We start from the raw sequence: 14,835 nt of genomic DNA, 5'->3' as shown, positions 1-14,835 counted from the left end.
ATACACTGTCAGGGGCTGATCTTAGGAAAGACTTTCATTTTTTACATACTTTCTAACAAAGCTTGTGTGACGGTGGGGTTTTTCTTGTGAACATCAGGTATCTGAAGGTCTCCAGGTGCGTATTGTGGCAGGCCGCCCCATCCATTGCCAGGTTCCAGGCATCGACCACCACCTGGTGAGGTGGGCTGCAGTGCGTGCGACCCTGGAGGCGGCCAAGGCCATTGCCCTCTCCCACCTAGGAACACTGTACATCGCTGAGACTGATGAGAGGCGGATCAACCGCATCCAACAGGTCACCCTGTCACTTTGAATCCTGCAGCTGCTTTAAGCTTAGTTCAAGATGTGATTTAATTGGACTCTGGAGAGCAGCTACTGATGGTTAATCATCTGTCATTTAAATCAACCGTTTCGACCCTTGCAATCAGATTTCTATTTTAAGCGCGAGCATCAAGCACCTTAAGGTCACTGCTTTCCTCATGCTGCCGTCACAAAATTCAGTTTTGATTTACTCACAAACAAGTTGATTTCCTATCCAAAGTGTTGCTCTGTTCCTTCAGTAACTAACGTGACGTGTTTTCTGTGGGCTCTGATAAGTTACAGAAAACCAAGCCCAACAAACCTGCATCTCCGTCGTCGTTCTCACTAAATTCTGGGCAGGTGTCAAACCACTTCATGTCTCTGTGAATGATCGCTGAGCAACGACCCCTGAAAAAATCTCTTCTACATCTCTCAAGAAAACTGACAAACAGGAAGAGACACCTCAGTTGACAGTTGACACCAGCAATCCATCTGTCCTTATGACATTGTTTTACCTTAACACTTGTTGCATCAGAGGCTGCTCTGTGGTTGAGTTGTTTACCACGGTTACAGAGGCAGCAACAAAGAGCTGAGCCTCCTCATGGGAAACAAAACTCTGAGCGTCCATCAAATGAATAAATAAATAAAAGCTTAGTATTTTTATTAAAGGACTAAAAAGTATTTGGTCCATTAGCTGCATTAGCTAGCAGCATGCTGTCACAAGCTCACTGCATATGGGTACCAGCACAACAAAGAAGTTGCCCACTGAAGTAAATCAATAGTTCCTTTGTGGTCTGCAGCATATGCTGAGTCCACGCAGAGGCCGACAGAAACATAAAAGCTTCAGATGCCTTATTCACAGAGATCGTGTAGCCTTGTTGGAAAGTGCAAAACAAAACAAAAAAAGATCTGTATTCGTCACATCTGTTTTGTGTTTGGTGTTTCAGTGCCTGTGTTTGTCTTTCATCTCAGAGTCATTCACCCAGAAAATCAAACTACAGCTAAAAATCCTGCTGCTTCAGTGCAGGACGGGAGTGTTTTCATCAACATTTCTCCACACGCTCTGCAACAAGTAGAAACACTCCCAAATCAAAATAGACATGTGACTCTCAACTATTTGATAGAATTAATGATGATGTGTTGCACACTTTGTCTGCAGTTTTGATGTGCAGTGATCACATTTAAGAGCCTGACAGACTGATACTGACTCAATCTTTTGGGAGAAGTAAATTAGACAGAAAATTTGTTTTACTTGTAAGAAAAACTAGCTGTGCACAGGTACATACTGACAGCTTTTAAACTATTAAAAATGACACTTAATTTAGCCGCTACATTAAATCTGAAGAGACTGAAACCAGCTGAGTCATGCACTGCTGGTCTGTTTTCACCCAATACTTTATCCACTCAGAGTATTCAGTCTAAAAACTGTACAAGACTCAAAGTAGTTTGCTTTTTCTTCAAGTATATCACTTTCTTTCAAAGTGCCTTTGAGTCAAAAGGGTCATTCAGTCATTTTAACCTCAATTTGAGTTATCTCTTTCCTGTTTTTTTCACATTTTCAGCCTCCGCATCTATTTTTTTCCATGTTTCATAATAAGCTCCATTACATGTGAACGTGTCTTGGCTGCGTTGGGTATTTTGGCACAGCCTCCGCACTTTTGTTGGTCTCCTCTCACGGTGCAGGCACGTCTGTCCATTACACACAGACACACACACACAGATTCAGAAAAACACACAAAACATTTGGCCAGGACATCACAGATCACAGAAGCGCAACCAATATGTTTTGAATTTTATTTTTAATCTTGGATAGAGTCAGGGAACTTATCTAATATGCATGATATTGGAGCTTGGGGTTCATTAAAAGCACGATTGTTACACCCCAAATTAGCTCCGCCGTGCCTATCGTTGTTTTCTCTGTTTTTGTCAGTTTGGAGCAAACTGCAAAAACTTGTTTTCTGTGAGGGGCATATTTTTTTAAATTTGAGCATTTATTGATCAAAAGTCAAAAGACTTTTGATCAAATTGATGTCCCTCCCCTGGTATTGGCTTTATAAATAGCTTCATACTTATATTTATATTTCAGAGGTTAAAGCATATCTGTCCTGCCCTCCTGCTGGTCTTGAGGCTGATTTAGAAAACTCTCCAGTTCTCCTAAATTTTTGAGGACTTGTTAGTATTTTCCCAGAACTGCTTGATAAAATGCTTCAAGTTTTGAAGCCCACAGTTTGGTCTAAAATTGCCTGATTTCTGGCCAGTTAGGATTGATTTTCTACCCTGACATGCCTGATAAATACAAACTGATTACATCAAATTTCAAGGAATATTTTCAGCGTTTCTTTTTTTAAACACATCTATTGACTTTCTCATAAGGAGCCATTTACGAAGATTGATTCCTGATGTGTTCACACCAATTATGAAGCACCAGCAGAATCAAGTTTGGTTTTCAACCAAACAGGAAGTGAGGGAAAACACGTGGATCATGTTTGACTGTTATTATCAGAATCTCTCAGTTCATCTGAAGCTCACATATTCACATACACATACAAGCTCACAAGTTTCATCTTGTTTGTTGTGGCCATTTTTTGTGTGGATTTAATGAAGATTCAAAAGAAGTAATAAGCTTTATCCATCCCTTCAGACATCAACATGAATTTTTTTCTCTTAGTGAAAATTTTCATATTCATTATTTCATGTTCCCAATTTCATATTCTTATTATTATTCTATTTTTTCATTGTTATTGCATTTGTTGCACTTTTTCTGTGAGCTGCTGTGGCAAAAAATTTCCCTATGGGGGATCAATGAAAATAAGAATATTCTGAATAAATAAATAAAAACTTATCCCTCAACTTTCCCAGATGACTAATAAAAGCTTATCTTCCCAGGTCATATCCCAATGCTCCTATTAGACCCGTGGAGAAGCATCTATCGGCCATAGTACATTAAGTTTAAACCAATGATGAAGCAGTATTCGCCTTCGTTTCGTTTAATTTGATAGGAGAGAAAGACTTCACGCTTTAAAGATTCATAATCTGTCAACAATGCTTTATTTAGGCCTAACAGGGAGTGTTTTCACACTGTGAGGAGACTTAATTCTTTAATTTCTTCTAAAATTAAAAAAGGCATTTGAGATATCTTTGAAAAAAAGATGAGGTTTGATATGTCTCTGTCATCTTTTCCCCTCTTTCATTCTATTACCATCATTTTTTATATTTCAGGTTCAGGCTTCTTTCACAACATGCCGTCATCGTCTTGTTTGTTGTAGGGATCAGACACAACAAAGGCTGCGATTGAACATGATCCTCTGTTTAGCAATAATGCAACACAGCTTTCGTTAGCTGAGTTTGACTGTTTTTTTTTTTTTTTTACTTTTTACAGGTGTCGACCAATGGGGAGATATCTGTTATCTCTGGAGCACCCACAGACTGTGACTGTAAGATAGACCCCAACTGTGACTGCTTTTCTGGTGGGTCATCACACACACACACACACACACACACACACACATGCATGCTCGCTGACAAGAGGATTTAGGTGTGTTAAATTATGTTTAATAGGATTACACTTGTTTACTGAAAACAAGATGTTAGCGCAGCTAAAAATCATACAGGAGGAGATCAGGCTTTTCATGGTTGAGCAGTTGAACCAGGAAAACAAAACAAGGGCATGATGAAGTTTTGACATCAGTTGAAGGAAAAGAAATAGTCCTTGTGTCTTTAAGTGGATAGATTAAATCTTGCTGCCTGTGTTTCCCTGCTGGCCACTGATTTTATTAACTTATTGTGAGGGGCACTTTTCCTCTCCTCTGTTTTCTGGTGTCTCAATTATTTAACTGAGATGGAATTTTAATATCTGAGAAAGGCAGTTTCCCAGTCTCCTTGAAAAATAACACAATTATAATGTTTATGCATACAATAACAATATATATAGGGGGAGAAAAACACCAACTACAACGCAGCAAAAGTCAGCAAGTGGTGTTTGAAAGTGTGCATGTGTACTGAGGGTGTATTTTTATTTGTATTCATGAAGAGGATCCTTATGAGTGAGAAAAAAAAATGAAACAGCTAAGTTTCAGTGGAAACCAGTTTGTGAGAAACCTTTCAAATCCAGTCCAATAACATGTAAAGGAACGAGCTCTCTTCCAGCTGAAGGTTTTAACTGGTTGGTGTGACATGGAAGGGACACCTGAAATGTAATAAAAGAAGGAAGGAAAGGACCAAACAAATAAGCAGATGTTCCTTTGACAGTTAGGCCATGCTTTCATTGTAAGTGTCAGAGGATGTGATTTTATCATTTAATTCTGCTCATAAAAATCAGCCTCCTTTCTATTCAAAATGGAGGGAAGTGTCTCTCCCATGCCACAAGCCAATGGGCTGTAACCATTCCTATTTCTTGAGTTGTACTTTGCATATTTTCAATCATGTCTTGCTGTTAACAGATGATTACTCTCTTCAGAGGCTTTCCGTTTCCATCCCTTCACCGTAGACACTCACACAGTGCCTTTGAACATGTGAACACACACCCGCAAATACAAACAGACATGAACTCATGCACACAAAAACATACACACACCAACACACACAAACATAATGTGCATGCTGTCAGGAGATAAACTGCCACCCTGCTGCCAGCGAAGACTCATCAGAGGCCCCCGGCCTACTGCTGACAGCATCTAAAGGGCTTCACCCTGCTATTATCCTGCTGTGCTACCAAAGACATCTGAATGCATTCAGCCACCCACTACCACTGTCTGATAAGGCTGAGGTCACTATCAAGGTGGTCCTATCTGCTCCACTGGGAAGCTATGGTATCCCAACAAGTCCAAGTCCTGAGCTGAACTGATAAACGATTAAGCAGCACCATGGCATCTCCCTATTTCGCAGAGCTTGTCTGTAGTAGTTGTGACTCCTCTCTCTCCAAAGGATAAATTATATTTCACAGTGTGTTAATAACTGAGGGTGTCTTCACTTATGCTTATTGTCGATAAAGAGTTTCTGCTCATTTTAATAAAGCCGTCTTGTCTCTCTTATCAGGGGATGGCGGCTACGCCCGGGATGCTCGCCTCAAAGCCCCGTCCTCTCTGACCGTGGCCCCCAACGGCACCCTGTTTATTGCTGATCTGGGCAACATTCGGATCAGAGCTGTCAGCCCCAACCAGCCTCAGCCCAGTCCAGCAGGACTGGTGGAGATCAGCTCCCCTTTGGACCAGGAGCTTTACCTTTTCAGCCAGGTAAGGACTAAGCCATACCTGTGGAAGATGTACAATGTCATGTTGAATGATTAGATCCTGAACAACTTTCCAACCCTAGAGGTCAGGAGTATGATTACATCTTTATCAGGATAATAACCTCCACCAAGAAGGTTATGTTTTTGGGAGAGTTTGTCTGTAAACAACATAACTCACAAAATAACAAACAGATCTGGATGAAATTTTCAGAAAGTGTTCGAAATGGGATGAGGAAGAAATTATTTGATTTTGGAGGTGATCCAGATCCCCGTCTGGATCCAGGACTTTTTTAAAGGGTTCTTTATTGTGTATATAACTCCACGATAAATGGTTGGATTGCTTTGCAAAACGATTCAAGACAAGGTCACCATAATTTCTGACAGATGTAAAAGTACGATCCAGATCCTGCAAATATTCTGGATACTAAGATCCAGAATATGAAATATGTTCTGGGTCATCATAATTTTCAACACTGTCAGATAACAAATTATCGTACAAACCTGCAACTAACACCAAATTGTAGCAGACAGTCTGCTGAAAGGAAGTATAACATTAAAGTAGGACTAAAGTGTTGGTGACAATCACAAAATGCTTGGTGGAGGTCTGCGCTCTCTTAGTGATTTCTACTTTTAACGCATGGAATTATTTGAACTTTATGAGTTTTGTACTGCTGCTAAATTCAAACCAAAACTTGCGTGTTTACGTAAACATCGAACCATTCAAAAATGCAGTTAAGTAGAGATAAATTACATGTGTTTCTTAAAACTTACACCCGGTAACTACTGTCACTTCTTTTAATTGCTGAGAAGTTGACGAAGCGTTAACAAAAATTATCATTTTGTTAAATATAGGGATGGTTACCTTACACATTTGAAACGATACGGTACCAATGCCCGGTACCTAGCAATCAATACCCGGTACTCAACGGTACCAATTTTCGGTATTTTTTTGTGTTTATGTGGTAAAAAATATTAATTTGTTTAACAATAACATATAATTTATTTTACTATTTAACATATTTATTCTTCGATATATAACCTTGAAATGCTGTGTTCATGTCCAGCATGGAAAAATGCCCACTCTTCCACTCCCTCACAGTCACAAGGATGCACTTAGGTACCTAATCATGGTATCTTTTGACTCTACACGAATCGATACCCGGTACTTTTGACAGAATTCGGTCGGTACCTAAAAAAGTACCTAACTCGGTACCCATCCCTAGTTAAATGTGGTTTGTTTTCTCTGGAAATTCCTCCTCTTGTCTTCTCTCACGATTCTGTGTTTAAACAGCTGAAAGTTTTTGAAGTCTTCAGACTCAACATGATTATGTTTCTGGTTTAAAATGTAATATTTGTCCTATAGCTTTAGAGTCAAAGTCAATTTTTCTAAAAACTTACAAAATACTTTACAAAGTTTTTGGAGGGTTGATAAAAAGCTCCTCCAACCCCCACCTCAAACTGTTTCGATCTTCTCTTTAATGACAGAACGGCTCCCACATGTTCACCAAACACCTGATCACTGGTCACTACCTGTACAACTTCTCCTACGGGTTGGACGGCCAGCTCTCCGGGCTGACGAGCAGAGACGGCCACGGGCTCCAGGTGAGGAGGGATGCTCACGGCGTGCCTCTCTGGCTGGCATTACCTGGCGGACAGGTGTACTGGCTGTCTCTTAGCAACAGCGGAACACTGAGAAAGGTATCAGCCCAAGGCCATGACATCGCCCACATCACTTACCATGGCAACACTGGTCTCCTAGCAACTAAGAGTGATGAGAACAGTTGGACCACTGTTTATGAGTAAGTCTACAGTTGGAGCCTTTTGTTCTCTTTATTTCTCTCTTTGTTCTCTCCATCCTCCTCTGTCTTTCTCCCTCTCTGTCCGTCTTTACTTTGCTCTTTCAGTGTGATTTTCTCATTCATGCTTTGTTGTCTGACTCTGAATGTTTGTTCAGCCTGGACATGGGATTGCATACATGTGCATGTTTGTAAATGTGAGCCAGGTTGACTTTAGCAGAGTGAAATGTGAGTGCCATCTGGTGGTAACCGGAGCATCACTTGAGCAAGCAGGAGGAACCTTGGTTCTTTTTTTCCCTTTTTTTGTTTTATCCTTTGCTCGAATGATGGATCAGCTGAAGGACGTTTCTGCAACACTTTGATCTCACACACGTTAAATATGAACATATAGTGCTCTGCTCACACAAAACATCCGTTTCATTATTCCCCGGTGTCGGCAGAGTTTCTGTCTCAAATTCCACAGCTGGGTAATTACAAATATAAATCATAGTTGACACTCACTCTGTGCCAATGTTTGTGTATGAGCAGGAAAACAGTGTGACGGTAAGCACACACACACACGTGTCTATGTGTTTGTGTGTGTGTGTAACTGTATTCATTGTTCAGGGCGGCACTGTGTGCATTTGTGCTTGTACATCATCACCTCTGTGTTTACTCTCCAAGGTACAATGGCGAGGGCCGCGTGACCAACATTACCCTCCCCACTGGTCAAGTGAGTGGTTTCCACGGCAACCTGGAGCGCTGGTCACGGGTGGAGGTTGAGGCCTCCAACCGGGAGAACTTCATCACCAGCACCAACCTCTCTGCCAGCGACACCATCTACACTTTCAGACAAGGTACAGAAGTGTCAGGGCGTTGTTGTGTGATCTTTCCTCTCATGCAGGAGGAGAGGATTGTGGGTAAAGTGTAGGAAGGTGAGGGGGAGTTTACACAGAGTCAAATAAAGGGGGAACAGGTGTCAAATCCCCCTGTCGTCACGGGGTGACACATCTGAAAGGTTACACCTGACCACAGTGCATCGACCTCCGTACAATTTACCACAACGGATTGTGAGGTTGTTATGACTCAGGCGCGAGGGGCGAAAGCTAAGACAACATCGGAGCGATAAGGGGGCCGACCACGAGGTGACACTGATGTTTAAACATTCATGTCTGGCAAACTGCAGCAACACGGCAGTTATTCCGGTCAGGTTGGACACACTGACCTGCGTTTTTCTTATTCCCTTTCTTCATCGGCTGGCATGGATGTGTGCACAGCAGATTCACAGTTTTGAAAGAGGATTCAGTCCTTTCTATAAATAACTCACAAATGAATCTGATCCAACCTTTTCATGTAAGAGGACTAATGGACTGTAAAGAAAAAAAAGAAAAATAGAGTAATTTTTTTATTTATTTATAGAAAAGAGGCAGATCCAGCTGTCGTGTGAAATCTTTTAACGACCGGTGTAAAAAATGGAAAAGAGGGCAGAGATGAGAAGAGGAGGAAATGAGAGTGGAGTGGAGAAGCCGCTCATGGGAGCAGCTTCTTCTCATGTCATCCCTTTAATTGCTTTCTAGCAGTTGTCACAATGACAGGACTGCAGGGGGAGAAAAGCTGCTCCAGCACACACACACACACACACACACACACACACACACACACACACACACTCACTCTCACACAGGCCTGTGTGCAGAGCTACAGTATGACAGAGCTGCCAGGGAAGAGTGGAAATGACCCCCCATTTTACAGTGCTCCTCCAACCCATTTCTTCCACTATCTACAAATTCATTGAGTCTCTTTCTGCCTCTGAGGCAACAATAAGCACATGTACAGAGAGAAGTTTTACAGTAGTGGAGGGAATTAAAGCCCTTATCCACTTTATGAGCCATGTTAAATTTTATGATAAGAATATAGTTTTATGATTATTTTGGCTATTTTTTATTTCAATTATGTTTTGTAAAATGATAAAGGCATGAGACATTTGAACATCCGCGTGTGTAGATTCAGTCAGTGGTCTTTCACAGAGGAGTTATAGATGTTACAGGACTGTTTCTGAGAAACCTCAGCGTGTGAACAACTGTCATGGCCAACCACTCTTTGCTTGGCTCACTTTTCTTTTTCATGCTGTCTCTCCCGCTACCTCAGACTGTAGATCTACCCGTCTCTCTTTCTCTTCTCCTCTGCCTTCTTTGTGAATAGATTACATTTTCCTAAAGATACAATAGAGCTCTAATGTTGCAGGGAGAGAGAGCACTAAGCTCAGAAAAATTTAGTAATTAATTCAAACAAAACACACGCGCACAAAAAGCCAGACTTGTATTCACTGCATTCATGTGCTCTGCTGCTGTATCTCATTGGTTTTTCTAAAGAGTGTTTTATAAGAGACAGAGACTGATGCTTTTCACACTTTTTTTAGCTGTTGCTGCGTTGATGCATCCTTGTGTGCATGTGTGGTTTGTGGGGGGCTCTACGTTCATGCATCTCTGTCTCTGTATGACCCACCCGTTGATTCCACTCCCAGACCACGCTCAGAGCTCATACAGAGTCAGCGCTGATGGGTCCTTCCTTGTGTCGCTGGCGAGCGGGATGGAGCTGTCGCTCATCACGGAGCCCCTCCTCCCTGGAGGCGCAGGGGGAGGAGTCAGTCCCACAGCCAGCCGCTGCAACATCAGCCTGCCTGGAGACCATGCCCCCAGCCTGATAGAGTGGAGGCAGAGGAAGGAGCAGAGCAAGACGAACTACAGCACTTATGAGCGCAGGCTCAGGGTAAAAGACTCTCATCAATTTTTTTCTTCTGGTCAAATCAGTCACTTCTGTAAATCCTCTTAATTCAGCAGGGAATACAGTGAGTCTATCAACGCCCAGAAAACCAAGTCAGGCTGATGGAAACCTGTCCAAAAAGGTCAAATTTGCTGCCTCCGCCACATCTTAAAAGAGCAGCAAGTTAAACAAAAGTTGTGCAATCTGACCTTTATACACTTCCTCGAGTGCAATCTGTCAAGAGAAGCTTACAGTTTAATTTGGAGCAAACTTTAAACCATGCTACAGGATGGATGTTAGATGTTTTGACTGATAAATGACGTCACTGAAAGTGAGTTGATAGGTCAAATGACTAGAAAACCCAAGTGGTGTAACTTTCCATACATCACACACCAACTGAACACCTCTCCTTTTTTCCCTGGCACAGGAGGCAAACCACACAAACAGATTATTCTGTAAGGGAAAGAAAGATTTTAAATGCTACATAATTTGCAGTTTAGTGTTTGCGACGTACGTCTGGTTCCCAAAAAGAGACACAAATTAATTAATCAGAGCTAATAATAAATCTGCTTGACTCAGACTTGCCATCTCATTCTGTTTTCATGTGTATGGCCCTGTGCAGACTCACTCACTCCCTGTTACAAAATAATTAATTGTAAGACGTGTGTTTCTTCATTTGACTGTTTGTTATTCTGTGTAATTAATGTTTTGGTTTCAGGCACATAACAGGAACCTGCTGTCGATAGACTACGACCAGAACACCAGAGTAGGGAAGATCTACGATGACCACAGGAAGTTTACTCTTCACATCCAGTATGACCCTCTGGGGCGACCTGTGGTCTGGTCCCCCAGCAGCAAATACACTGAAGTCAACATCAGCTACTCTGGTGGAGGACTGCTGTCATCCATCCACCGCGGGGAGTGGTCTGAACGTCTGGAGTATGAGAACGACAGGGTGGTGTCCAGAGCCTGGGTCAATGGAAAGATCTGGAGCTATACGTACGCTGACAAAGTAAGAGCTTTAGTGAACAGAGCTTAAAGAGGATGTGAAAGACAGTTTTTTTATCTTGATCTGTACCATACTGAGATTTGTCTGAAGTTTTCACTTCTTTCTTTTCATCTCTGATATGAACAGAAAGTAACACATCTGCTCTGCCTTTGTTTACTGCTTCAAGGTTATTTTGCTTCCTGAGACAAACACTTAGTTAAACTATGAAAAGTGCTTTCACTTGGTGAGAGTGACTAACATGTAGAAAACGGATCCTTTACAGTCCTGCCATACAAACCATGTTTTAATTTTTTTTTTCATCTCTCTGAGGCAGCTTTTGTTATCCTTTCATTCAGCTCGACAAAGGCCATCCTTTAGTTGGAGGGAAGATTAGGTCTGTTATGTTTTTTTTTTTCAAACTTTCAACTATTGTGCAGATCTTTTCAGTCAGTCTGCACCCAGAGCTCCATGACTTCACAGCCGTTCTGTATTTTGAGAAAAGTGAAGCTGAAAGAAAGATTCATCGAGAGGGGGGTTTAAGTTCTCCATGCAAGTATAAAAAGTCTATAACTTCAGTCACAGTGATCGCCAAGGAGAAACCACATTTCCTGAAAGACAGCGTCACAGTCAACGCGTGACATGCTTCAAACACTTTGAAATAATGTGAAGCTCATGTTAAGTCCACTAAATAGAATAAGTCTGGCCAAGATGTTCCTTTTAAAGTGTGAGAACGTTAGAGCGACCAAGCTACAATTTCCGGCCTTGATATTAATTGTAATATTTAATGAAATGATCTTCAGCCTAAAATTAATCTAGTGTCAGATTTTGTTCAAAGACAAAATTAGACTATGAATGAGCTTATATTACAAAATCACACAGGCATTAATAATACCCTCATCAAATATTAATGAAGTAGTGATATACCTTTTAGTTAAGCTGAGGAATATTTTACACATTGCTGGACAGATACAGCACTGCAGATTGGTTTAGTCTTACCTAAAATTAAATTTAAGGAAATCAGCAACCAAAAACTTGTTCCTGTCATCTAAAAACAGATTTTTGTGTTTATTTTTGTGTTGCCTCAGCGATTAACTCTAAATGAATGTCCTCAAGGCTAAAGCCGAGGTCTCCTCTGAATGGCAGACACGTTTGTGATACCAGGCTGTGATTGAAAAACACACCGGGTGGGATAAAAACGGTCAGCTCTTCACTGTTTAAGCTGTTCTCTGCTTCTGTCTGCGTCCCCACAGTCCATCATGCTACTCCTGCACAGCCAGCGACGCTACGTCTTTGAGTACGACCAAACAGACCGGCTGGTCGCTGTGACGATGCCCAGCATGGTGAAACACACCCTGCAGTCCCTCCTGTCCATTGGTTACTACAGGAACATCTACATCCCTCCTGATAGCCAGTCCTCCTTTATGCAGGACTACACCCTGGATGGGCGGCTGCTGAGGACTCAGTATTTGGGAACAGGACGCAGCGTCATCTACAGGTCTGTCACAGATCTCAGGAATTACGTCTGATTATTGGATTATTTTATTTAAGGGCGTGTTGCAGTTTGCAGTGACATTGACAACACCTGTGGTTTGATTTGATGGGACTTAAGAGGCAAAATGTGTCTCTCAATATATATTCAGCCATATCAACGCATAACACTGATTGGCTTGATGAAGGTGCTATAATTAAAGGCTAATCTGAGAAATTTAAAAGCCCCATTATTGCTCTGAGTCTAGCAACGTGCTGCTCTTACACCCAGCTGTCCTTACAAATTACACTGATTGGACTAATGAGGAGGCTGATTAAAGGTCAAATTTTTTATCATCATGGTATGTCAGACGCCACCGATCTGATTTTGATGAAAGCTGGAGGAATGATGCGGGCAGCGTTCTGGCATTTAACATTTTTTAATACTTATTGGCTCGTTGAGGACACTACAGTATTATAAACGGTCCCATTTTCAAGATTTGAAAGGCCATAACCGCCACGGCAGCTGCTCCAGTTTTGATGAAACGATGAAGGATGATGTGACTTGTTATTTAATGTCCAAACAGATCTCCTTATTATTCATGAGGGTTTGTATGTAGTTTTAATAAAAATCTAGCACATAAATACTCTTCCTCAGCAATATTTTATTTGTTAAAAAAAACCACCTTTGTGTTTCTGTTTGCTCCTTATTTATTCAAGGTACACACCAGCGGCACGGCTTTCTGAGGTGGTTTACGACTCCACCCTGGTGACCTTCACTTATGACGACTCCTCTGGCACCGTCAAGACCATTCATCTCACCCATAACGGCTTCATAAGCTCCATACGATACAGGCAGACAGGTACATAGACACACGCACTCACACACACACGGAGAAGGCCTGAGACTTGGAATATTTGGAATAGTTTTCTTTGAGTCAGTCGTACAAAATGAACTCTCTGAGCATAAAACAGTCTTAAAGCAGCCGTACTTAAACAAGACTGCGCAGTCATGCATCTCAAACAAGATTTGGCATCAAACTGAATAGTGTCGCTTTTACTCAGCTATGGAGCTATTTCATCAGAGACTGAGTCAGCCGCATCTTTCGAGTGTGACTTGGGCCGCGCATGCTAGAGTGGAAAAGACTGTGGTCTACCACAGCTGTAAATAGGAGACCAACCCCCTGGGCTCTCAGCCGAGCTATCTCTTTACCACGTCTGCAACCATACTGCATGATCAAAGTGAATACTATACTATATGGTGGGCCTTCTACATTTTGGTTGCCTTCGTGTACAACGGCTCTTGTCTGTGATCATGTTTGCGCTTTTGCATGTCTGCGAGGTATGGGAAATCATAAAATCTTACTGCAGGAGATCAATGATAGCTTTAATTAGAGGGCAATCATTCCACATGTGGTGCAAAGAATCAGAGAGACATTTCGCTTCTTAATTTGCAGCATTACCCAGTAATACAATGATCATCAATGGCCCCCTTTAGCTGTGGCAGCAGATATCAGAGGATATCGTCATTGTGAGACAGTTCACCAATTCCCTCAAGTTACAGATTCTTTCCAGGGTCGTTGAGAGTGCTCTCATCTCGGCTGCCGGTTCACTTCACATGGCTTTTGTGATTGGCTCAAAGTGATCAGGTGTCACTAATCTTTGAGGCTCAGCGATGTGTGTGTGCGTGTGTGTTTATCGCTTTGCCCTCACAGTGGATAGACTCTCACCTTCCTTTAACTGATCTCATTTCAGCAGTACAAACGGAGACTAGGAGAGAGGAGAGATACTGGTAATTGTCCCTTGAGAGAAGACAAGGAAGAGTAGGGACAAAAAGGAAAAGACAGGGATAAAAAAGAGGCAGGTGAGGGAGGAAAAGGAAGAGAAAAGGAGAGGGAAAGATGACAGCTTGGGGAAGTGACAGCTAGAGAAGCGAGACAAACAGACTGCGGGTTCCCTTGGGCTGTAGAAAAGCCTTCACATCGCTCTCAGTGCCTCTGCCATTTCCCCATTAGCGCAGGTTTAGAATCAACATTCCACAGAAAATAAAAATAGAAGATGTAATGCCGATCCAGCTCTCTGTAGTCTCCAAAGCCCGACACTTAGTCATTTTAACTGCAATCAGAGTCATCTCGAATAGCGCCATAATGGTGTTTCATTAGCAGGCCTTTTTCCAAATGGAGGACAGGCTGTAGTTGCTAGCAGCAGAGGTGATGAATAGTGTTGTTAAAGTTGATGTTCTGACATTAAGGAGCACATTGGCCCATCATGGCTATTGTCTTTAGATTTCATTATCTCTCCATATTAAAGGTCACCAC

At 41.9% G+C, this 14,835-nt stretch overlaps 1 protein-coding gene across 1 annotated transcript in view; it reads left to right on the top strand.

Moving 5' to 3' along the window:
* The window catches only part of tenm1 (teneurin transmembrane protein 1), a 206,940-nt gene that overhangs the window by 182,747 nt on the left and 9,358 nt on the right, over positions 1–14,835 (top strand). Inside the window, exons 25-33 of the mRNA XM_074674832.1 lie at positions 98–292; positions 3,677–3,764; positions 5,332–5,528; positions 7,010–7,323; positions 7,984–8,156; positions 9,824–10,068; positions 10,781–11,074; positions 12,301–12,545; positions 13,238–13,380. Coding sequence (XP_074530933.1) covers positions 98–292; positions 3,677–3,764; positions 5,332–5,528; positions 7,010–7,323; positions 7,984–8,156; positions 9,824–10,068; positions 10,781–11,074; positions 12,301–12,545; positions 13,238–13,380 — 1,894 coding nt within the window. The remainder of the gene's footprint in view (positions 1–97; positions 293–3,676; positions 3,765–5,331; positions 5,529–7,009; positions 7,324–7,983; positions 8,157–9,823; positions 10,069–10,780; positions 11,075–12,300; positions 12,546–13,237; positions 13,381–14,835) is intronic.

The sequence above is a fragment of the Halichoeres trimaculatus genome, unplaced genomic scaffold (assembly GCF_033239565.1).
Source record: "Halichoeres trimaculatus isolate MK-OKI-2021-1 unplaced genomic scaffold, fHalTri1.1 fHalTri1_scaffold_7, whole genome shotgun sequence".
Lineage (NCBI taxonomy): Eukaryota > Metazoa > Chordata > Actinopteri > Labriformes > Labridae > Halichoeres > Halichoeres trimaculatus.
This window is presented reverse-complemented; position numbering and strand designations above follow the sequence as displayed.